At 43.8% G+C, this 24,350-nt stretch overlaps 1 protein-coding gene across 1 annotated transcript; it reads right to left on the bottom strand.

Moving 5' to 3' along the window:
- Positions 1–3,112: 3,112 nt before the first annotated feature.
- On the bottom strand, positions 3,113–16,141 carry BCL2L10 (BCL2 like 10). The gene is made up of 2 exons (XM_029575535.1): positions 15,566–16,141; positions 3,113–4,157 (listed from the first exon to the last, which is right to left on the bottom strand). Exons 1-2 carry the CDS (start codon positions 16,052–16,054, stop codon positions 4,026–4,028), a joined length of 621 nt encoding a protein of 206 aa, XP_029431395.1. The 5' UTR covers positions 16,055–16,141; the 3' UTR covers positions 3,113–4,025.
- Between the last annotated feature and the right edge of the window lie 8,209 nt (positions 16,142–24,350).

The following is a 24,350-nucleotide window of genomic DNA, read 5'->3' as shown; positions in this document are numbered from 1 at the left end:
TGCAAGGCAGATGGGGAACATTGTGCCTTCATGGTCCAACCCAACTTTCCCTGTTACATCCAGTGCTGAACCTGTCTTATGACTATTTATTACTCAGAAGATGGAGAAATATAGACCCTGTCATGTTTTTATCTGCATTGGGTCCTCTAGGCCCCATCTCAACATGGAAACCAGGTTTTAGATTGGAGAAATTTAAAATACAACACCCTAAAGCCAGGTTTTCAGTGCTACCTCTAGAACAGGAAATTATGCACATGCATTGCAGCATGACCACATGCCCATCCTCAGAATGCACCTGCACTATCAATGTCTTGAAGAAAAGCTTTAGTGAATCAGGGCCTAAACACCCAGGCCACAGAGGAGCCTTTAGGGCCAGGTGCCACTCTCACTTCAAAGTGGCATTCCAGCTCATCTCCACCCTTTTTTTTTTGAGCAGGAAACCCTGAGGTCCTATGGGCACCAAAGTCTCAAAACCAGAGCAGCCTGGTTGTGGTGTTCAGAGGCTCAGACAGCCGGTATTAGTATCAATGCAAACAGTTTAACATTTATTTTTGGATCTTTTGCTAACGTGAGGCTTTCAGCACAAATGCACCACAGCTTCACAGCACACTGCATCTTAGCACTTTCAAACAGACACAGCCTTTATACTTCTATTAAGGCAGTTCTTTTAAAAATCTGTTACTTGAGCTTGCTCTTTAGGAGAGGGAATATAAGATATAAACTTATGTCAGACATTTAATGAGCAATATCCTGGAGGAAATATAAAAATCACTCACATTCATAAGAAATACTTTGCAAACTGGTTAGCTGTGGGGTGGGCCTAATGCACTAAAAGCTTTGAGAAAAATCTACTTGTGAGCACCTGGTTAGTAGCAGTGAATGCAAGGCCAGGCAGTCTTGCATAATTTGCCCACTGGAAAGGCAGAGAGAACATCACAGTGGGCAGCACAGACATCAAATGTTCCATTACAGATCTTACATGGAGATACTGCTTAAAAGGCCAACCAACTCACACTAAGCAGCTCTTCCTACCGCTCGTTACTGGATAGACCTGATGGAAAGAGAGCTAGTTTCTGAACTCATTTCTTTTTCAGGATTTCTTCACTTGTGTTTTGTATTGCCTACTACCCTAACAAATGAAGATTGGGATTGCATTGTACACCAGCTTTTTAGTAAACAGAACACACAAATATCAAGTTCACATTCTGATGGACAAAGGAATGGGAGAATTAAAAATGATCTCTTGTAATAAATACTCAATGATATAAGCAGTCAAAAATGCAGTGTTAACATCCCAGTGTTTGGCTGAGTTCCTAGAGGGTAATTTTCAAAGGCAGTTCCTGGGGTCAAACAGTGCTCTACCAATAGAAATGGCTCCTTCTAAATCTGCCCACCTAATAAGCTTACCAGCATATCCATGTCTTTTTTGCCAGGGTTCAAAATCCCACCACTGCACTGCCTCAGGCACAAAACTTAAGATTGAGCCTTCTAGGTACATAAGAACCTGAATGTAATCTGCTCTGAAATACCCGAAAGACCAAATATAAAGTAGATGCCCAGATAGAGCAGAGGCAGATGTGGGGAGGAGTTTGGCTTTGCACCCATCCTTGTGCGTTGTCAAGACATATGCACCTAAATTAAAAGTTTACACAGAATAGCAGCCAGAATTGTGTGTGGGTATATTTGGTAGAATTTTCAAAGGATGTGTACAAGTCAATAACTGGTATAACTACACACGTTTGTCACCTATGTGAACTGTAATAAAATTGCCACATGCATGAACACAAGACTTACTGCAGCTTTTATGATGGAAAAATGTGTTATCCAACTGGAGCAATGAGAGAAGAGCTAGATACAAGACACATGCATGTGGGGGTTATTTTGTGTATTTTTACAATGTATTGCTATCTGTAAATTGCTTTTGGTTGGACAGAGTTTAGGGGAGGTGTTACACATCTTTTGATGGTTACCCGTTATGTCCCAAATTTTATTTATTTTTCCAAGCTATCCTCTAGCTCAGCTCAGATACTGGGTTAAGGTTCAGGCAAACTGGATCACTAATTTTATTGCATTTATAAATGAATGTGCGTTTGAGTTGTGGTTGCATTATACACACCCAATATTTGTCTGAAATTTTTCAGAATCTTTTCTGTCCAGAAGCAGCCTGAAACATTTGCTCTCTAAAGACAGAATCTGACTACTTTCCATACATTTATGAGAAACCTAGTGACTGCCTGTTGAAAGATAGGTAGGAAAAAAAAGGCTTTTCCCACCCTACAATTAAGTACCTTTCAGGCCCCATCCACAGTTGGTGTTGCTGATCCAGTTAATCCTCTCACTGCCTATTGTGTAGGGTGCGGAGGTTTGAAAAGCTACAAGGTGCATATGGGCCAGGTACCTGCAGCCCCAGAAGGCATGGAGGGAGAGGGAACATGCATGAAATTAGAAACTGGAGTCAGATCATCAAGGTGAAAGATGAGGAACCAGCAGAATGCAAGCATGAGAAAGGCAAGTTTTAGCTTGACTGAAGAACCCCACAGATTTATAGACAGAACATGACAGATAAGGCCCATCTGGTCTGCCCAGTTTATATTTCTGGCTCTCATTTTTACACCTAGAAATCTTGTGTACTTGTCTCATACTTTAATATTTGGTTACTGCTTTTTCTCTCCAGTGTAGGCTGCTCCATGCATTCACCACTCTCCCAGAGTTTAAAAGCTTTCACATCTTGTTTTTCTTTAAAGTGTGACGTGATTTATGCTCAAATTTATTCCTGCTTCCCCCCAGATGTGGTAAGTTTGGTGCACAAGGTTATAGGTAGGCACAATGTTCAGTTAATGTGCTTGGGCTGCCTGTCGCACCTTGATTTTAAAAGTCAAAATACCAGGAATAAACTGGTCATTAAGCCTGTTGAGGATTCAAATAGTTTCTATATAGTGTTAACTCTATACTAAGCAGACTTCAGTGAAAAAAAAAAAAGTTCCACCAGGGTAACATGTCCATGTAACGGGAAGTGACAGAGTCCAATAAAGACTGATACTGAACAAATGTCAGCTCTTGAACTCCAGTACTACTGATTGAATGACAGACTCAGGAAAAAAAAAAATAGATCTGTAATGAAAGATGTCAGTTTATTTTCTTAAAAGCAATTCCTCTATGTAACTTCGTTTGGAGGTTTATAAAACCAGAACTAAAAAGAAATAGGGGCAAATATCATGGACTGTTTTAATGAACAATTCTGAAAATCCACATTAAAAAACATTGTAAACAAAAAGTGTAGTTATGGTACAATAATGTTCTGAAAATATATTATCTATGGAAATCCACAGAAATTCCAGATTTCTGGGGATTTCCAAAAAAAAAAAAAGCCACAAGATACCTTACAAAGGTTTAAAATAATTAAATTCCATGTAGGGTTATAAGACTTTGTACAGATCACCAAACTCAGATTCCTTTTACATCAGTGTCCAAAAAAAAGGTGCAGTGCTAGTGAAACCTCCTCCTGCTTACAAGATAAATCAGCAACATAACTTTACAGTAAAAACACTTTATACTTAATCCCAACAGTTCCATCTATTACGCTAGACACCCTACACTGAACCTAGGCCAACAAGTCATTCTCATCTGTCCGATTTCACACATCCCATCAGAACAAGATTATGCACAATTACTCAGCTCACTTTCCAGAAGTTAAAAAAAAAAAAATTTCCCCTTACCAAAAATTTTGGAACAAATGGAGGTTAAAAAAAATTTAAACCTGTGGGTGAAGCATAAGCACCAAGAAAAACAGCTTGAACCTTGATAGTTAAGATCATAAAGTTTTCTTCATTTTAAGTCCTTAAACTCCAAAGGTCATCCTCTGAACAAGCGACTGTGGTAGGTGCGTGCTTCACTTTTTGGTCTATCACTGCCACTGCTCCACAAGAAATAAGCTGTGGCCAAGACTAGCACAGGTTTCCGACAAGATGTAGCGCTCCAAATCTTCCAGATAAAAAATAAACCAAAAGTCCGGCAGGTGAGAGGCTTTATCGCACGACCAACAGGAAGGCCAATCCGGCCAATCCAAATCCAGCCGCCGCCATGATGGCATTGCCTATAGGACCATTCTGCTGCACCTGCTCAGGGTCACGTCTGTCAAAGAAGCGGTTGAAGCCATCCTATGGAGGGGGAAAAAAAATATAGATTTGTTAAATCCAAACCAAAATATCAAGCATAGAAGCGTATAAAAAAAAAAAGCACACTTTAGTTCAGGTTCAGAAAGGGCAGGATTAAATGATTTTATAATACAAAAAAGGATGGATAAGCAAAGCTTGGCTCTGGAGCACTTAACGTATCTGGTCTGCTCTTGCAGACTCAAGCCAATGAAGTAGATGCAAGGCCCAGGCTCTGCCTTCCTCCTCCTATTGGTCCACTGGCAAGCAAAAGTTTAGCATGCCTGCCTCTATATACAGAGGTAAATCAGATCAGCGTTTTCCAGCCTCGAGCTGAAGAGCACAAAAACTCCTTAAGGAGAATTTATTTACATCTTGCAATGTACTGGTCTTCCAAGGATGGAGGAGCAGGGGTCAGGTTTTTTGTTTTTTTTAAACCCATAAAAGAATGGAAAGGGACATATGCAAAGTCCAATCCAGCAAGAACCAGACTCTACACAACACACACACCAGTCAGCTGTAAGGGCAGGAAGTCCCTTCTCCTTCCTCCCCAGAAAGGCTGGCCTTACAGTGACAGCTTTGCCCTAAAATCTTTTTAGTTGGAGAAACCAGAAGCAAAGCTGCAAAACCGTGTGCTCCATTGGCCCTGCAGTAACACTTAGCCAGGCTCTCTCTGTAGGGATAGATTTGTATATCCCAATAGTTTAATTGGAAGGCAGTAGATACAGAGTAGCCTTCCTCTTGATCACTGTCACTCCTCGGATAAGACTATAGGTGGGCGGAGACTGATGAATCAGAGAGGACAATAAGATGATTTTCACAAGCTCCCCTAAATTTTATGCAGATTTCAGGATCAGTCAAAATATATACATCCTCACATAAAATGGTATGGCAAATTCAACAAAATGCAGGGACCATGCTTATTTTTCCATTACCTGCATTTCCAAGTCTCACACTAGTACATACCTTCTGTAATTATATTGTTTTAAATACCTATGTTAAAATACACAGACTGCAAAATTTGCATCCTCTGGGAAAGGGGTGAGGGTACTGAAAACAATTGAAAGGCTAGCTTGGTGGTTCAATAGGTAATGCACTGCCATGTAGAGGGACCAGGGTTTGACTGCCAGGGCAGGATCTGTTCCTCTGGGGATGCTGCAGAGGTTGCACTCAGTCCCTAAGTGTGTGTGTGTTTTTTTTTTTGGGGGGGGGGGGGGGGGGAAGAGTTCCTGACACCTGGTGCTTGCTGCTGGTCCAGGAGGGGTGAAATGGGACAGAAACACCACCACAAAATAAAGCAGAACTAAACAAAAATATGAAAAAGGCATGTTAAGGGTGGACAAAACAAACAAAAAAAACCCAAAAAACAATTACAAAGAAAACATTTTTGCCCTGGCTAAGAAGTTTTTAGCTGGGGCTCAAGTGTTCTAAGTCATTGAAACCCAGATACTCACATAGCCACGTCTGTCAGGCCACACAGGGGGCCAGCCACAATGATACTGGCAGCTATTCAGATTAGAAAGCTTTGAGGATGACATGGGAAGGGCAGGGAAGAATCTCATCAGCCCAAGATGGTAGCATCCAAACAAGGCAGCTGACAAAATGTCCTAGATAAGAGAGACAACCCTGTAGCTATGTTCTGGCTGCTGGGGGTCTCTGCTGTGTGAACAGGAATAGTTGGGCCAGCTGTCACCCTCAAGAGCTGCAGAACTGGTCAGGTTTTCAGGATATCCTTAACGAAGGTGCATGAGTTTTGCAATCAGTTGAGGAAGGGTGCATGCAAGTCTCATTCATATTCCTTAAGGATATCCTGAAGGCCTGACCAGGTTTGTGGCCCTCGAAGACCATCCATTAACAGCACTGATCTACCATATTCTTCCACGCCTGGGAGGAAATCGGACACTGCATGACTGACACCTAGTGGCCATACTCAGTTTGTGTGTTGGGTTCTTGCACGAGCTGCAGTCTGGTCTTTAGCAGAGGACTGCTGTTATGGATTTGGGGAGGGAATAAAGGGGGAAAAGTTCCCCAAGCAGTTGCAAATAAAGGGTCACGGTCACTGTTACCTCCAAGCTGTGTGCACGAACATAGCATTCACAAGAAACCTTATTGGACTCAGTGCAGAAGTTTGAACTTTTCCTAGTAAAAGTTGCATAGTTTTTGCACACACAAATTTGAGGAAACATTGGTCATTGTGCCACAATACCTGCCAAAGGCAAGTTCCAAACTGACCTGGAAGGCCAAAAGAAGGAGCAAGCTGTCAGGTTGAAAAAAAAAAAAAGTGTCTATGCCTATTACACTGCTCATACAGTCAGCACATTTTTATGCAAATGCTTATTTGGTATATTTACTTTTGTCATTTCTGCAGTCATGTGCAATTTTGCTTGCTTAAGCCTTTTCCTTTGTTTAGATCTTGCAGTATAAACAGCTCAAGTATAAACGTTTGAAAAGGTGTGCATGGTGTCTTTTCTGATCGCTGTGGACCTATGAATTCAGCTCTGACCTAGGCCAGAAAGCCAGCAGCTGTTCAACTGGGTCCATTCAGGATAATGAAGTGTGGCAGGCTACAGCTCCAGATGGCTCCGTTTGAACTCAGCTTGGCAGATGTCTACGTCAATGCTTTCAGCTCTCAATTTCTTCCGGAACTTTGTTCCCTACACCTTCATTTGTGCAAACAGCAGCTCCTGCAAGATCTCTTAAACATTGCTCTTCAGCCAGCTGCCAAACTCAGATTAGCATTCAGGTGAGCAAAATGATGCCCAGTTCTAGTCTAAGAATAATCCAGAAATGCTCTCATTAAACTTGTTTGATTCAGATCAAATTAAATGAACTGCTATGGAAGCTTCTTATGCTCTCCAACTCTGAATCCTAATGTGCTACGGAAGTCACTGAAACATGCAAGCAGGACATATTTCCAACACAGCAGCCACGCTGTTACACCCAAGACTGATTAAGCGTGCGATCAATAAAGAACAGGGATATTTGCTGCATGAACTACTAGAAGAGCCCATTGAAATGATGGGAGTACCTCACTCCTCTTGCCCCCACCTCTACAGGACTGTTTCCATAACCCCCACCACCCCCCCCAGAGGACATCGCAATTCCACATCAAACCTCAGTGAACGCACACCCCCCCCTCTGGACCCATGGCATACAGCACTCTCCGGGGCAGGAGCAAGACCCAATCAATCCTGGTTTATTTTATTTATACATTTTTAAAGTCATGAGTGGGTAAAGAGGATGTTATTCAGCCTATTAAAGGGAGACATGACAAAATAGCTCAAGCATTAAGTGAAAAAATGCTACATTTTTATTTTAAACCTGGCTTTTTTTTTTTTTTTTGCCAGAGAATATAGTCAAGGCAGCTGGCATAACAGGATTTAAAAGGGGCCTGGAGAAAAAAAGTCGAAGACCAACTGTTAGCCAGGTAGACTTTGAAAGTGGGCAAGCAGATTTACTTTCTGGGCCCTGTGAAGGAGACAGACTGCTGGGCTCGATGGACCTTGGTCTCACCCGGCATGGTATTTCCAAGGTTATGATTCTCTCAAAGATGACGTACAGGCAGAAGAAAAGTGTCAGCGTGCGCAGTATTCTAAGGTTTCACTAAATCAAAATGAATAGTGCAGTATGAAGTGCCATGCAGAACTCCCCCCTTCCATGACTGTTTTGTACCAGGAACCAGAACACCCATAAACTCAAACCTGCTTTCCTCTTGGCTCCTGTTCACGGACATCTCGAGATTTCCAGTGGCAGAACACAGTGCAACAGAGCAGAGGTCAAGGCCAAACTGTAAGAAGTTTAATTTTAAACTGCGGGAAAGAGGTTTAAAAATGGAAGGGCTGCTAACGATCTTATAGCTTTTGCGAGAGATCAGAAGTAAAAAAGAAAAAAAAAAAAAAAAAGAGAAAGGATTGAACTAAGACCAAAAAAGGAAGCAAGACAGCCTGGCTAAGCAAGCAGATACGTAACATTGCTGCTTTCAGCCATAAATGGGAATTAAAACCAAAACCCAGCATACAAGAACACTCAAACACGAAGTCTGGAATTTACCCAGCAGACTGGCAGCCAAGATTTCCCTCTCAGGAAAACCCCTAAGATGCCTGGAACCTCCGTGCGCCAGTCTCCAAGTCCTCCCCCAAGCGCAGTAGGGCCACTTGTGCGCTCGGGCTTTTGATGCAGGGCAATTCTTAGGGGCATTCCAAGCGCCAGTTCAATTCTACAGTTTACTTTGATGCTGCAAACCTCGAGTCACTGCATCCAGTCAGGCAATTTCCAGTAGCCTGACAGCAACCAAGCCAGGTCACTTGGCAACACCAAGCAGATCCTACTGGAGAGGTCCATTGTCTACTGCTCGCTCCCAGATGTGGCGAGCCTCAATTCTACCTAATGATGCTAAGGACTCCTTTCAGAAGCTTGTCCAAACCTCTTAAACCCATTAGTACTAGCAGCACATGTGCTGGCAACAGCTTCTGCAGTTTAATTGTGCACCACTGCCTGAAGGAAAAAAAAAAGCCAGCCTCTTCATAGTTGTTTTAAAGATAAAGATGAATGACAATCCTTTAATATATCCACTTACTAAGTTGCAGGAAATGCCTAACTCCAGTGTCAGCACTGCTATCCTGCACCATAAAAGCCAGTTTCTGTCTGTCACACACCTTTCCCTAGAAGGTGTGGCATCTCTCTGTCACTGGCATCCTGTCATTTATGACCAGCACTTCAGCTAGTCTAACCGTGTAGGCCCTATCGGAGGTCGGACACCAGGAATGTGTGGTGGGGAGGAGCCGTGCTTAGGAAGGCTGCACCCGTTGTGGCAGAGTCAGCACCAGGCGAGGCCGGCAGGCTGCTGTGGTGGGGTATTTGTGCCAGGGGCAGCAAGGGCGTGGACAAATTGCACTTTGAGAGCGGCGTGAGACCATGCCACAGGTACCCAACAGACTGCACAGACTGGGTGCTGAGAATTGGACCAGTGGTATTTAAGAGGGACCCCAAGGATTGCAAGCCTGCAACAAAGGGACACCTCCCTCCCCCAATCTGGATTCTCCTCTGCAGTTTTGACTTAAAGAGTCAGTGAAGGAAAATAAAACCTCAAATCCTGTGTTTACAGATGTAATTGTTGCAATAAAGGTTTAAAAAAAAAAAGTTTCCATCCTTGGTCAAATGAAACTTAGAAATAGGGGAGAGAAATCTTTACAGCTCCCCCCGCCTCCTGTTCAAACCCCTCTTCCCAACCCTGAGCAGCCACTGCTCCTCCCTGGAGGTCAATGCTTATTCCAGTGATTGCAGATGTTTTTTGTGGCCTTTCCACCACTGCTTATCCCTCCAACCGCTGATGCTATTTCTTGCCTTAGCCTTCCACTTTTCTCCACTTCCCATCCAGCAGGTGCCAAGAGCAGACTTAGGGAAACGGGCACCTGGGTTTTATCCAGGCCTGAATTTGACCACAGATGTTTTGCAAGTTTCAGTTGGTTATAAATAAAAGCTTGTTCGGGAAAAAAAAAATAATAATAAGAGACCCCCCCATAAAATCTGACACGTCATGGTAACTGAGCAACAGTCTTTTCTGGCAAACAGTCAAGATACTGCATTCCCACCCCACCATCCTTCAAGAATGCCGAAAATATGTGCTCTGAACACTGAGTGTACTATGCAAGAGCTGGTAGGTTGAAAATAGTATTTTTCCGAGGTAAATAACTGCAAAGTGTCAGTCACAGAGTAAAGTCAGAGAAAGACCCAAGCAGACCATCCAAAACACCCAGCAAGTTTTTTTTTTGCTCCATGCGGATCACCCCCATACCTTTTACTATGGGTAGTCGTATGCAAACATCTGGTGAAGCTACATATTTGGAAGCCCAACAAGCACAGTATGCACTTGGATAAATGGCAGAAAGCTTTACAAAGAGACAGGGTCCAGATAATTCTGATATAGCCTGCCATGGTCAGCTGCAGAATACTGCCCTAGCCATGACAGCTACATTCTGTGGCGCAGTGCCGAAAAGTATGGCAACATAAAGAACCCAAACTTCGTCAAGCTCTCGTGTACTGTACAGTGCTGAGAATGGGGAGGTCAAACTTTAGGATGGTCTTTAGCATAATTTGTATGTAAACTGTGATTAGATCCTAATAGAAGGACTAGGGGGCATTCCATGAAGTTAGCAAGTAGCACATTTAAGATTAATTGGAGAAAATTCTTTCACTCAACGTACAATAAAGCCCTGGAATTTGTTGCCAGAGGATGTGGTTAGCGCAGTTAGTGTAGCTGGGTTCAAAAAAGGTTTGGATAAGTTCTTGGAGGAGAAGGCCATTAACTGCTATTAATCAAGTTGACTGCTATCAATTGCATCAGTAGCATGGGATATTCTTAGTGTTTGGGTAATTGCCAGGTTCTTGTGGCCTGGTTTGGCCTCTGTTGGAAACAGGATGCTGGGGTTGATGGATCCTTGGTCTGACCCAGCATGGCAATTTCTTATGTTCTAATCTAAACTCCAATGAAAGATGAAATATAACCCTTTGTCATCGATTCAATGGGGTTTAGTCAATGAAAATTCAATAAGTACCCTTGTGCAAAAAAAAAAAAGTGAACACTTCACTCAGTACTTCGTGGTACCTCCGATAATGACCGTTGATTAATCTCACATCACATTTGAGGAACTGTGGCCGATTCTTCTATGCCGATGTGGTTCAACTGACATTTGAGGGCTTTCTTGCATGAACTGCTCGCTTCAGGTCTCGTGACATTTCCATAGGGTTTAGGTGAAGACTAACTTGGCCAATTTTAAAACCACTTTAGCCATTCTGTAGATTTACTTGATGTTTAGAGTCCGTTCTTGCTGCCTGACCTGCTTCTGGCTCAGCTTTAGTTCATAGACTCTCCTCTAGAATTTTCTGACCTAAAGCAGAATTCATGACTCAAATACTGCAAGCCATCCAGGTGTGGATGGAAGACTACCATGTGCCACGATACCTCCACCACACTGCACAGCCATGAGCAGATTCTTACTTTGGAAGGTGGCGTTTAATTAACAATGTGTTTGTTTATGTGACCAGGAAGTTCAAGATTTCAGTCACTTATCCAAAAAAACATTTCAGAAGTCTTATGGCTCATCCGGATGCTCTTTGGCAAATCGAGTCTGGCAGCAATATTCTTTATTGCAAGCAATGGCCCCTTCCTAGCTAAACTCCATTTCCATTTAGCTTCTTCCTGGAACCCTCACATCAAGCACAGCACGAGTGCCCTGCGGATCTTTTGATTGTTAGTCTGGGATTCTTTGTGAATGATCTGGTTTGTTCTTTGTGTGGTGAACTCGCCAGTTCTACCTTCCTTGGGGAGACTCCCTGTACTCTTCAGCAGTTTCCATTTGTAGACCATTTGACAGTGGATGGATGGATGGGGTCCCAGATGTCGAGAAATAGTCTTGTAACCCTGTTCTAGGTCTTCTGAAAATATTTTTTTTGGGAAACGGCAAAGTAAGTTCCCACTTTTACAGTAAAGGCCAAACAAAACCTTTTGGATCTTTATATAGGACAGGATGCCCAAACCGTCATGCAGATTTATTCATCCAAATCTTTTAAACACCCAGTTCTAATTAACCAATTAATTGGGCTCAGGAAATTGGGGGTTCACTTATTTCATACACAGGCTCTGAATTAGTCAAGAAACATGGACTTTAATTTACATCCTCTTACTGCAGAAGGAAAAAAAAAAAAAAGATATTGGCTCTTGCCGTGATTCCCTTGTTTAATTAAAACTTAACTCATTTTTATACTGGGGGTTCACAAACTCAGCACTGTATGCATTTTACCCCTAATCTGTGAAGCTAGTTTTGTCCACTTTCTGTAGTGCATCAAGACATTTAACACCTCTGTACATAATCACAGATTTTAAATACTAGGCAGACTATGCTACAGCACATTTTACTTATGTTCTCTTTTTGACTATCAAAATGTACCCTAGTATTTAATATGCTTTCAGCTTTCCCTATAAAGTTAGCTCTATAGGGCAATTGCTCTTGCTTTTCCCCCCCCATCTCGTCTCCCTTTTATACTGGGGTACTTTCAGGTGGCTTGGCCAAACCTGATCCTAACAAGAGTGAAGGTCCCAGAGAAAATGTGTCCTTACCTTCCCCCAAGGTTGAAGAGCAGACTAGTTCATGACCATGAGCAGCCCAGCAGGAGGGAAGAGAAAGGCAGGGACCCCAGTAGTGGAACAGTTCCTGCCACATTAGCTGTCTCACCAGCTCCCCCTCATCAGTGCAGTGCCTTCTGAAGCAGGCGGCCAGCGTTAATTGCCCAGGTCACACCTCCTCCCACCCTTAAGACAGCAGTAGGATGAGGAATCTTGTCACCTTCAATTACTCAATTTTCCTTTAATCCACCTGCAATCCACTAAATAACTGGAAGATACAGCAACAGCCCACACCTCTCCCCCACAGCATGAGGCTACACTAGAATGCACTAGCACAGGAGAAGATAATCAAAGTTCCCGGCCAGGGTTCATATATTAAAGGCACCCCAGGGTCTCCAGAAAGAAGCTCCTCTTAGTGGAAGGGTGGCAACAGCAAAGTTGTTCCTGTCAGTGTGCCCCAGCAGAGTAAAAGTGGAAAGGCTAAAGAGGTTAGGGCTGTTCAGCTTGGATAAGAGATGGCTGAGGGGGGATATGATAGAGATCTAGAACAGGATAATAGAAGGACTAAGGAGCACTCCATGAAGTTAGCAAGTAGCACATTTATTTATTTAATACTTTTCTATACCGACCTTCATGAACAGACTCATATCAAATCGGTTTACATGGAATGTGGAGATTAACTTAATAAACCTATTAACAGAGAAGCAAAAAGTTACATAAAACAAGGAAATAGAACTTGGGGGGGGCTAGGGTAGCTAGAAACACAGGACAGCGGAACTAAATAAAAATAGAGAGTCTGGATGGGTACTCTCCCGGCGTGCGCACAAGCCACTCTCCTGTGCGCGCGATATAGTATTTGAATTAGGCCCTGCAGTAGAAACGGCAAAAGGAGGTGCTAGGGACACTAGCGCGTCCCTAGCGCCTCCTTTTTGACAGGAGCGGCGGCTGTCAGCGGGTTTGACAGCTGACGCTCAATTTTGCGGGCATCAGTTCTCGAGCCCGCTGACAGCCACGGGCTCGGAAACCAGACGCCGGCAAAATCGAGCATCCGGTTTTCGACCCAACAGCCACCGACTTCCAATTTTTCCTCTTTTTTTTTTTTAACTTTTCGTGACCTCCGATTTAATATCGCCATAATATTAAGTTGGAGGGTGCACAGAAAAGCAGTTTACTGCTTTTCTGTGCACCTTCCCGATGCTGGAAGAAATTAGCGCCTACCTTTGGGTAGGCGCTAATTTCTTAAAGTAAAATGTGCAGCTTGGCTGCACATTTTACTTTCTGAATCGCGCGCGAATACCTAACAGGGCCATCAACATGCATTTGCATATTGAGAGTGCTATTAGGTTAGGCGGGTTGGACGTGAAAATTTTCCACCCCTTACTGAATAAGTGGTAAGGGAAAACGTGTGTCCAATGGCAGGTTAACAGTGCGCTCCGGAGCGCACTGTACTGTATCGGCCTGTTTGAGATGTAGCCAGAGTAGTCCAGGAAACCCACCCCTCCAAAACAAAGCTTTGTTGGTTTGAAAGGATAGCTAGATCAGAAAACCTCAAGGAAACCTGTAGCAGCAGTGACAGGGCCAAACTAAGCTGGTTTCAAAACTAGTTTTGTAGCATGGACAGAGACAGTGTGTACTTTTAATGGATATTAGTCAGATCACATGATATGCTGTGGGGCTAGTATAGACCACAGTATCTAAAGAGGGCTGGAAAAGCAGCTGGAAAACATTAAATTAAATCAAATAGAGACACTAAAATATTTTGATTTCTCCTTTTAAGAGAAAATGAAGAGTCACCATTTGTAGGAGATAGATACATGCAATCAAAAAAAAAAGTGACTATCTTTTGAGAGTTATTCTCTTTAAGTCAGTGAGGAAAACCGCATAGTTACACCAGATTTAAACAGGACAGCAAGTTCTTAGGCTGTTCCATTATAGTAAAAGGGGGGTGCTAGAGGTGATGAGTGTAGCCCTTAACAGTTACTCATTTGTCTCATCACCTCTGACACCCCTTTACTGAGCTATAGATAACCTAGATGAGTCTGTACCATTTAGTGCAACTCCACTATTTCTTGAGACCTGGTACAGAGATCAAGACTGCCATGCCAATCAAGTAATTTTATATGCATCGCCAAATATACAGAATGATTAAAAGCAAGAAAAGACATTGCTGGTCACAGATGTATTAGGTTAGTCAGATTTAAAAAAAAAAAAAAAAAAAAAAAAAAAGATAACCTACAGCTTGTTTGACCCTTAATTCTACATATCCAGCATTTTGCTCCTTTTCTAAAAAGCAGTTCTAGTAGCTGTGCTAGTCCTATGTTTTTCAGCCGGTTGCAATACCTTAGAATGGACTAGACTAAGAACTACCTGACATCTGGATACCCCTTTACTTTTATTGATCTCTTCAAAACATAGTAACATGGTAGATAAAGACCCAAACGCTAACTGGGAGGGGGGGGGGGGGGGTTTAGAACAAGATGGTCTCAATTACTACTGAGAGAGAGCCTTTCAGCTGTTTTTCATCCCACTTTTTGAGGGGGTCCACCCTAGCAGAACGGAATGGCACACGAATTTAGGAAACCACACAGGTCGACTCCCGACCCTCCCCCTTCATCTGACGCAGAGACTTGCGTGGTCTGGAAAGCTCATGGCCCACACGCACCATTTCTTTTTTTTTTTTGTGGGTCCAGGCAAAGGCAGCAGCTTGCAATGGTTCCAGTATCCTACAGATCAACAAACAGCAGCATCTCTTCTGCTGAGAAGGCGCATCAGTGCTAACTTCGCCCACGGGAGGGGGAACGAACACCCACAAACATCCCAAAAATCCCCAGCATTTAACTGCTGCGCTGTGGTAGACCACAAGGCTCGTTTGCATTTTCTTTCCTCACTAGATACCATGCCTCGGTCAGCCGGTTTCTTTCGGGCAATCTATTCGTGGAAATCGCAGCTCTCGCCTCGCAGGCTGTCAATGAAACGGCAATCGGCGGGGGTCACACCCACCCCGCGCCGCCATCGCAGCCGGGGCGCCAGTTCCCTCGATGTGCGGGCAGGAACAATGAGGAAAGGATCAGGCATTTCTCTCCCCCCAACCCCGGGATCCCAGGAGACTCATTCATCTCCTCCAATGCACCGCGAGATGCTCTCGCGTGCCCTGCGCTTCCCCTATTAATAATTAAAATAAAGGCCGGCTGGAGCTCGGAATCTAAATGAATGGGGGAGGCACCGAGATGAAGCCGAACAAAGGGGGCGGGCGTGCCGGGGGTCTAAGCCCCGAGCCAGCTGCTGCACTCACCCAGCCTCCGTTCGCCTCCAGCCACTGCCGCTTGTCCTTGGTCAGGTAGTCGCACAGGACGTCCGTCAGCCTGCTCTCGGTGCCGCCGCCCCCACGCTGGAGCAGCACCCCGGCGAAGACGACGAGCGACACGAGGCGCCCCCAGTTCAGGCCGCCCTCCTCCTCCATCTGGCGGGCCACGGAGAGCAGCAGCGCGCCGGGCTCCTGGTGGCGCAGCGCCTCGGCGGCCAGGCACGAGGCGTAGAAGTCCCGGTGCAGGCTGTGCACCTCGGCGCTCACGCGGCGCAGCGTGGCAGCCGCCCCCGGCGACGGCGGGCTGGGGGTCGGCGGCTGGCCGCAGGCTCCCCCGTCGCTGCAGTGCTGGAAGTAGTCCCGGAGCAGCAGCCGGGTCTCCTCGCGCAGGGGATCCGCCGGCATGCTGCTGCTTCGGGAGCACGGCTCGGAGCGGCCGGGAGCGAGGCAGGACCCTTCTGGACGCTCCCACCCCATAGACGTAAAGCTGGAGGAACGGCAGGCGGATTAGTGCGCTGGCGCCCCGAAGCCTAAGTGCCTTTCCCTGGGCTTCTGAAGTGCCCCGCCCCCTTGGCGATGACGTGGCCGTCGGTCCCGCCCCCACCCCAGGCAACAACTACTAGTCCAATAAAAGAGAATCTAAGGCTTTGTTTGGAATGTTTGTTTGTCCTTTTTTTCCCTGCATTCGGATTAAGGACATTTTATTGCTCAAACAGTTTGAACATATTGGTGCCAAAGCAATACCAAAAGAGGTTCGTTTAAGTTTAGCAGCAGAGAGTCTACTTCACTTTTGACAAGTAGTTTATTATTTTAATCTGGTATTTTCCAATCTTTTTAATGTTTTATTTTTTAGGGGAATTGATTTTATCAGGTTGTTTATATGAGCTAGTGAGGCTTTTAGGATGATATTTTAATCGAATATCAGATTGCAGATTTTAGCTGTTTTTTTAATTTCTATTATTTTATATTGTACTATTGATTTGAATTTTTATGTTTTATGTGATTTTATTTGTATTTATACTGTGAACCTTTATGATTGTTATCAGAATATCGGCATACAAAATAATATGAATAAATAAATATATTTTATTTTAATTATCCATTCTAGTTATTTGTTATCTTTGTGACAATGTTGTTTTCTAGTTTTGTTGGCAGTTGGCAACCCTGCTTCTAGCTGGGCTCTGGGAATGTTCAATATTATCTCTGGTCATTTTACATTTCTGGCCTGCTGACAGGGTGTGCAACATATTTTGCTGCTATAGCTGCTGTTTCCTCTACGATAATACAGATTTTCTGCTTATTTTCTTCTGGGACAGGACATCTTTTATTTTCTTTGGCAGCTGTGGGAAATGTGTATCTCTTATATCTTTCTATTTTACACACTATAGAAAGAAACGCAGTTCTCTTTCTCCAGTGATGCACTGTATGTAGAGTCTGGCTTCTTGGGGAGTTTATTTCACTGTTTGTCCATTCCTATTTCTAATTTGTGGTTCACTTATTCTTTGCTTGATGAGTGTCTCTCTGTGTTCTGCACATGAACACCCCATAGTTTCCAAGTGCTCCCATCTCAACAAAAATAAGGCAGAACCAGAAAAGAGCAACAAAACTAATAATAGATGGGTGTGGGGGATGTTTCTTGTTTATTTTTCTATTTCTGTTGTCAGTTTGCTTTCCATTTATTTTTGTTTCTGTCTTTTCATTTCTATCAAACAGGCCGATACAGTAAATTCAGTGGGAGAGCCGGCACAGGCCGATTTTTAATTTATTTTTTTTAAATTTATTTTAAATTTTGGAGCCTCCGACTTAATATCGCTATGATATTAAGTCAGAAGGTGTACAGAAAAGCATTTTTTTCTGCTTTTCTGTACACTTCCCCGGCACAGGCAGGCGTTAATTTTTGAAAGTAAAATGTGCGGCTTCACTTCACATTTTGCTTTCTGGATCACGTGGGAATAACTAATAGGGCCATCAACATGCATTTGCATGTTGCGGCCGCATGTTTGACGCACTATTACCCCTTACTGTAAGGGGTAAAGCTAGCTAGTAGGAGTAATGGACGGCTGGTGCCATCTTTAAAAATGGCGCAAGCCATCCAGTGCTCCTACCATGTGACAGGGGCCTGTCAATGGCACGGATACCCTGTCACATGGTAAGGGCAAAGGGCCATCGGCGCCATGTTTATTAGTGGCAGCCGACGGCCCGAGAGCGGGAGATCGCTCCCGGGACCCCCACTGGATCACCAGGTAATTTAAAAAAGTTTTGGGGGGGTCAGGAGGGTGGGGGAAGCTTTTCCTGGGTTCCTCCTACCTCGGATCATCGTGATAGAAGTAGAAGGAAGCACAGAAAGCAGCATCCTGGAAAAAAAAAGGGGGGAAAAAATGTTCTGGGCGCACAATACACATACATACTCCAGGCCGTGTATATTGTGTGTGTGTATATATTGTGCTGGTAAATTCACTGCTGCGGGATAAAAGTGATGCTCATAAATTGAGTGTCTGTTTTGGTAACACACACACAGCCATGTCTCCTGGGCACTCAATGCCAAGGACACATAAGGGACGCGCTAGGGACACACAATTTATTCCAAGTTTGTCCATTTTAGCGCAGGAGAGAGGGATGCGCACGTGCTAAAAAACGGGCGCCCGGTTTGGATGCCTGTTTTTTTACGTGCACTTTATTGCATCGGCCCGCAAATGCTTTGGGGTGAGTCTGCCTTCAACCTCTCCCCCACCCCAGCACCCCGTTCTCCAGCATCCATTCCCCTCCCTTCCCCCACATCATGCGGCAGTTCTGGGCCCCATGGACTCTTATCAGTAGCCCTGCTTATCTTCCCCTCTTCAGCGGCTGATCAACCACCCTGTGCTGGCACTGCAAGTCCGTAGTTTTCAGTTTTTATTTTTATTTACAGTTGCTCACTAAAAAAAACAAAAAAATCCTGCTTTCTGTGGTTCCTCCTACTTTAAGTATTGTTGCGATACTAGGAGAAACCACAGAAAGCAGCAACATGAAAAAAAAAAAGTATTGACAGCTGTCAGCTTAGGAAAATGGACGCTCAGTTTACCAGCATCCATTTTCCCAACCCCTGACTGTGCGCACAAACCACATCTCCTGGCTAGGGACGCACAATTGATCCCTAGCACATCCATTTTAGCATGGCACCTCATTACCTTCCTGCATCAGGCGCCAACAGACATCCAGTTTTTGGGCGTGGCTTATTGGCAAAACTCCTTGCTCCAGCGGGAGTACAGTTTGGGCACAAAAGTGTGCACGCACAACGGTAGTTCAAACCGTGCACTCTTCCGAATGTACCTTATTTCATCGGGCCCAGAATTATTCAGTTTTAATTCTGAGACTGAGGATCTCTCTAGGCAGGGGAGATCACTGATGTAGATGTCACAGAGGGTAGGACTGAGACTACACTTGTGTTACTCCTCGCTCCTGCATGAAGCTGTCACCATGTTGTTTATATTTACCCTACAGTTGTTGGATGAATACACAAATTTACTTATATCAGACGTTTGTCCCCTGATTCCAGTTTGCCATAGTAGTGGAGCACTGCAAGTTCCAGCCTCCCCCGCACCTGGGAATCTATAATCACATCTCCACCTTCCTTCCAAGAAAACATTCTCCACCAGTAGGGAGGGCAGCAGTGGGATCCCTGAGGCTGCAGCACCCTCAACTTGGTGCTTGTTAAAAGGCAAGAGCGAATGGAGGTGGACGTGAACAGAATCGAAGCGATGGTCTTACCTGCATCCCATGACAGCAGTAGCACCAGAGAAAACATTTTCCATTCATATGTATATTTCATCTCTGTGAAAATATTAGTGCTTAACGCTTTAGAAAGCTCCTGCTCTTTTGTACCATATGATAGTCCCCGAGTAAAGGCCCAGTGGTATTGAGCCTTAGGAGGGGACACCATGAGACATATAAAGTATGAATACCATATGACCCAAAGAATGGATGAAGGCAAAGATAGTGTTGCAAAGGGGATGTAGCTTTCATAAATGGCATTTGCCTATTTTCCAAACAGTGTAAAAAACATAAGAAATAAAATCTTTTTTTGCTATATAATTTGCTATGGGTCCAAGTTGGTTCCTGGATGTGGGATAAAGCATATTTGTCATGAGTGTCTTGGGTCAGGTGGTGATGTTTTGTTTCACCGGCTTTCCTTCTGCTATCCCACAGAAACCTGTGGCTTGGGAAGACCGACATTGGTTTCATTCAATTTTCACATTTTATGCATTCTCCTAGAGGGCCTGCAGCCGTGAACGCACATAACCCGCAGACTGTGAGCCACACTTTGGCTGCTCTGCAAGTAAAAATACATGGCCTGTTTCTAATGGGAACAGTGTGGAAGCCCTCACACTATGTACAGGAGCGTGGAGTCCTTTGGCGGCAGTGTGAGGCTACTTGTGGATATGCTTATTCACCCTGCTATTTTTGATGGATCTTTGCAGACGTTTTAGTATAGAAAAACCAAGGCTAGAGTCCCCCAAGAGGAAGCAACGGTGCCAAGAAACACAGAACAGGCTGTAAAGCTACAGTACTAGCTAGATTCCATGAAGTATCAATTTTCTTTTCACTGGCCTTTGTCTTCCTTTATAGCTCTTAGTCCTATGTTTCCTTTCTCCCCCCCCCCCCCCCCCCCCCAACAATTTTAGTTCCATAAAAGTATAAATATAAAGGTATGTCTCTTTTATTGTGGTCACTCTGTCGTTGCTGTGTGATGTCAACAGCTGCTTTCATTAATTTATTTAAAACAAAGTTAGATCCTGCCTATCTACAAATCTAGGCCGCTAACAAGTTCCATACATGATAAAACATGACATACAGTTGTCTATCTGCCAGGGAATATTGACCAGAGGTATAAAGGCAAAGATTCATAAAACAGACACATTCACCAAACCATAAGGAAATAAGCCTTTAATAAGATATACTACCATAGTATAAAACTAATTACCGCAACACAACATGCGGACATGCACGCCAGAGCAGCCCGCCTGCTAGTGAACATCCTATCCTTGGTCTCAGGTGAACAAATTATCACGACAGGTGCTATCTCAAGGTGGTTCTGACCAGAAGACCTTAGTGTTTGAGAGGGTCTCTAAAGTATTACTACTGCGTCCAAGGACATGGGCACCTCCCCCTAGAACACCTTATGGACAAGAGAGACAATCTTAAATTTAACTCTCCATTGAGCTGCAAGCCATGTAGGGCATACAGCATTGGCGTGATATGAGGCATGCATCAGTCACAAGATGAGCAGCCACGTTCTGTACAGCTTGCTTTGTCCTGCAGTTGGTTTGACGTCGGTTTCAGGTAAAACAATGGCAGCTGTTGAGACCAAAATTACCAGGCATACGGATACACACAGTTTAACTGGGGGTGGGGGGAGGAGGAGAGCCAGCATGGGTTTAGAAAAGGGATGTGATTTACTACTCTTTTAGAATGCTTGGAAGGTGTGAATAAGCACGTGGACAAAGCTAAGCTGGGCAATAGAGGGTATTTGGATATTCAGAAGACTTTGATAAAAACGCCTCAGAAAATTTAATAGTCATGAAACAGGAGGTGATTGGTAACTGGTTAAGAGATAGGAACCGAAGAGCAGGACTATGTGGTGAATTCTCCCAATGGAAAAAGGTAAAGAGTGGAGTGCTTAAGTAGCTGTACTTGGACCAGTGGTGTTTAACTTTTCATTAATGATTTGAAAAGGGAGCAAGGAGTGATCCCATTTACAGGTAACACAAAATATTCAAAGTAGTTAAAACAGAAATAGATTGTGAAGAAGTACAGAGTGACCTTGCCAAACCAGGGAACTGGGCAGGTAAATGCCAGATGGAATTTAATACAGATAAGTGCAAAGTGACGCACATTGGAAAAAACAACTTTACTATAGGTACACAATGGTGAGGTCTGTGTTAGGTGTAACCCCCCCCGGGAAAAAGATCTTGGAGTCAGCAGGCGGTAATGGTCAAAAATACAAATAGAATGTTAGGAATTATTTGGAAAGGAATGGAGGACAAAACTGAGAATTTCATAATGCCTCTGTATAGATCCATGGTGCAACTTCACTTTGAGTATCTTGTGCAGTTCAAAACAGATATAGTAGAACTAGAAAAAGATACAGAGAAGGGCCACAAAAATGATAACAGGGATGGAATGGCTCCCTTAGGAAAACGACTGAGCTGGATAGGGCTCTTCAGCTTGAAGAGACAACTGAGAGAAGATATGATTGAGGTTTATAAAATCAGGAGTGGGGTGCAACAGATAAGGGACAGCTATTTGCCATTTTAGATAGTACAAGGACTAGGGGACCACGCTAGGACACTAACTGGCAGTAGCTGCTAAACAAACTGAAGAAATTATTTTTTCACTCAGCACACAATCGAGCAGTGGCATTTGTTGCCAAAGGATGTGCTCAAGGCATCTAGCAGCGTTGAGTTTCTCAAGTTCTTGGAAGAAAGGTCCATAAACAATTATTAAGACTTGAAGAAAACCACTGCTTAGTGCTTACCCCTGGGAGTAAGCACCAGGGAATGGATCTGCCAGCTAATTCCTGGTTTTGGATTGGCTACTGCTAGAGCCAGGATGCTGGCACCATTGGCCTATCTCGTGTTCTTACACAGGGTATCTATTTGCGTTTATACTGTTTTCTGCCTGACTCTACAAACAGGCTAGCTAGCAAGTGAAGATGATGAATTTTGATGACTTTTTCTTAATAAAATTGTCTATTGCTTGGAATCCCCCACCGCTGCCCTTGTGATTGTGGGCGGGTGGGAGGGCGAAGGGACAGGAACTGCGCCGTGGCAGGGGGCTTGTTCACGAGGGAGTCCACACCTGCTGCCACTCTTGCCACTACATGAAGCAGCTGCATCCTGGAACAGGATCAAGAAAAGACCCCGCTGCCTCCTCTGCCACTCCCCCTACTCTCACTACCAATGTGCCACAACAGGGGCAAAAGCAATTGCAGCCCAGGAAAGGGCAAAAAAAAAAAAAAAATCATAGTAAAAAGATCTGCCGGTGGGGGAAGGGGGGAGTGCAGAGGGGAAGGAGGTGTGCTGGTGGGGGAAAGGGGGAGGTATCAAACTGCCAGGGCGACCTCTCCCGGCAATCTGACGCATGCTATATGGACCTCCATGCAAAAAGTCTGGGGACCCCTGCTCTAAGTAGTACAATGGGCTACATTAGCTGAACAAGATCATCAAAAAAGCAATCAATAATTCAGGAAAACCACAAACTAAACAAAATAAATAAATAAATTCACCTGTAAAATGTATTTTATGCTTCAGTCGTTCTTAGGTATCAATACAGTTAATGCACTATGCTAAAAAAAAAAAACCAAAAAAAAAAAACCAAACAAATATTCCACCACCAAATACTATCTAAACAGAACAAATGTAAAAGCATAAGCCAACTGCAGGAGAATGCAAATTACAGCATGCACTTAAAACAGGACAGCAGATTCTGCTTTGTACAATGATGAACAGCACAGCCTTGAAACTGGTAGAACAGAGTCCTCTTCTGTGAGAAGATGGTTTATAAAACTGTTACGTTAAAGTGATTTATTTGCATTGATGCTACTGGATACACCAGCCTTAGGAACAGCAAAAGGCCTAATGCAAATTCTCACATTCCCTAAAACAACAGTATTAATCTTTTTTATTGATAACCCAGTTAGTAATTAAAATACATGAAATATTTAAGTTCCCTCCTTTTCTGATCTTTTGGTAAATTTTCTTCCTCAGGAGGTACCGGTGCTTTTGAAAGTAATATTATCAAGATGGTTAGTACTGTTGATTTAAAAAATAATCTGTTTTTAAGTTTTCTGTGCATATACTACAGTTACTGGAAGTCTGAACTACAGAATTAGCTACTTAAAGCCTGGACCATTTTCAAATTTTGTGACTTGCAGCTGTCTCTTACACAGAGGGGAGATATGTGTTAGAAAAGCTTCAAATCACGTTCAGTTTGATTACTTTTTGACTTTTCAAGACATGCATCCTTTCCATTCTCCGTTGGAAATGCAAGTCAACCACAAGAGTTCAAATCAGCCTGTAATATTCTGAAGACAAAAAGGAAAATTGGTTCTTACCTGCTAATTTTCGTTCCAGTAGTACCAAGGATCAGTTCAGACCGCTGGGTTGTGTCTCCCTTCCAGCAGAGGGAGTCAGAGAAAAAAAAACAAAAAACTGAAAAGGCACCCCTCTTAACCTGGTGTGCCACCTGCAATCCCTCAGTATATACGATATCAAAGCAGAATAACCAATAAAGGAGAACAAATCCCCAAACATAACAACCAGTGGCTACAACAATACGCGCGGTAAAAGAAACAAACCGTACCGCCGCATAACATATCAATCAAGAAGATTCCTTCCCATGCTTGTAAAGAACTCTGCTGAGGTAAGAAGGAAGAAAACATACAGACAAAACGGACTCTCCAAAAAAACCCAAGGGTGGGCGTCTGGACTGATCCTTGGTACTACAGGAATGAAAATTAGCAGGTAAGAACCAATTTTTCTTTCCCTGTACGTACCAGGATCAGTCCAGACCACTGGGATGTACCAGAGCTGCCCTAATTGGGGTGGGATCTGGAGAGTCCCGCACGAAGAACACTGCTGCCAAAACAGTCTACCTCCGGATCCCGGACGTCCACATGATAATGTTTCGCAAAAGTATGCAAGGATTTCCAAGTGGCTGCTCTACAAATCTCCTGCGGCGAGACCAACTGGCTCTCCACCCAAGAGGCCGCTTGAAACCTGGTAGAGTGCACTTT

Source organism: Rhinatrema bivittatum, chromosome 13 (assembly GCF_901001135.1).
Source record: "Rhinatrema bivittatum chromosome 13, aRhiBiv1.1, whole genome shotgun sequence".
NCBI lineage: Eukaryota > Metazoa > Chordata > Amphibia > Gymnophiona > Rhinatrematidae > Rhinatrema > Rhinatrema bivittatum.
The sequence above is the reverse complement of the archived record's forward strand: the minus strand, read 5'-3'. Positions and strand labels throughout refer to the sequence as shown.

Bases quoted from the DNA above. Each gene is read 5' to 3' on its own strand.
- BCL2L10 (XM_029575535.1), bottom strand. From the start codon at position 16,054: ATGGGGTGGGAGCGTCCAGAAGGGTCCTGCCTCGCTCCCGGCCGCTCC. The intron at 4,158-15,565 runs GTGAGTGCAGCA...CCCCCTCCATAG, and splicing joins TGGAGGCGAACGGAGGCTGG to GATGGCTTCAACCGCTTCTT.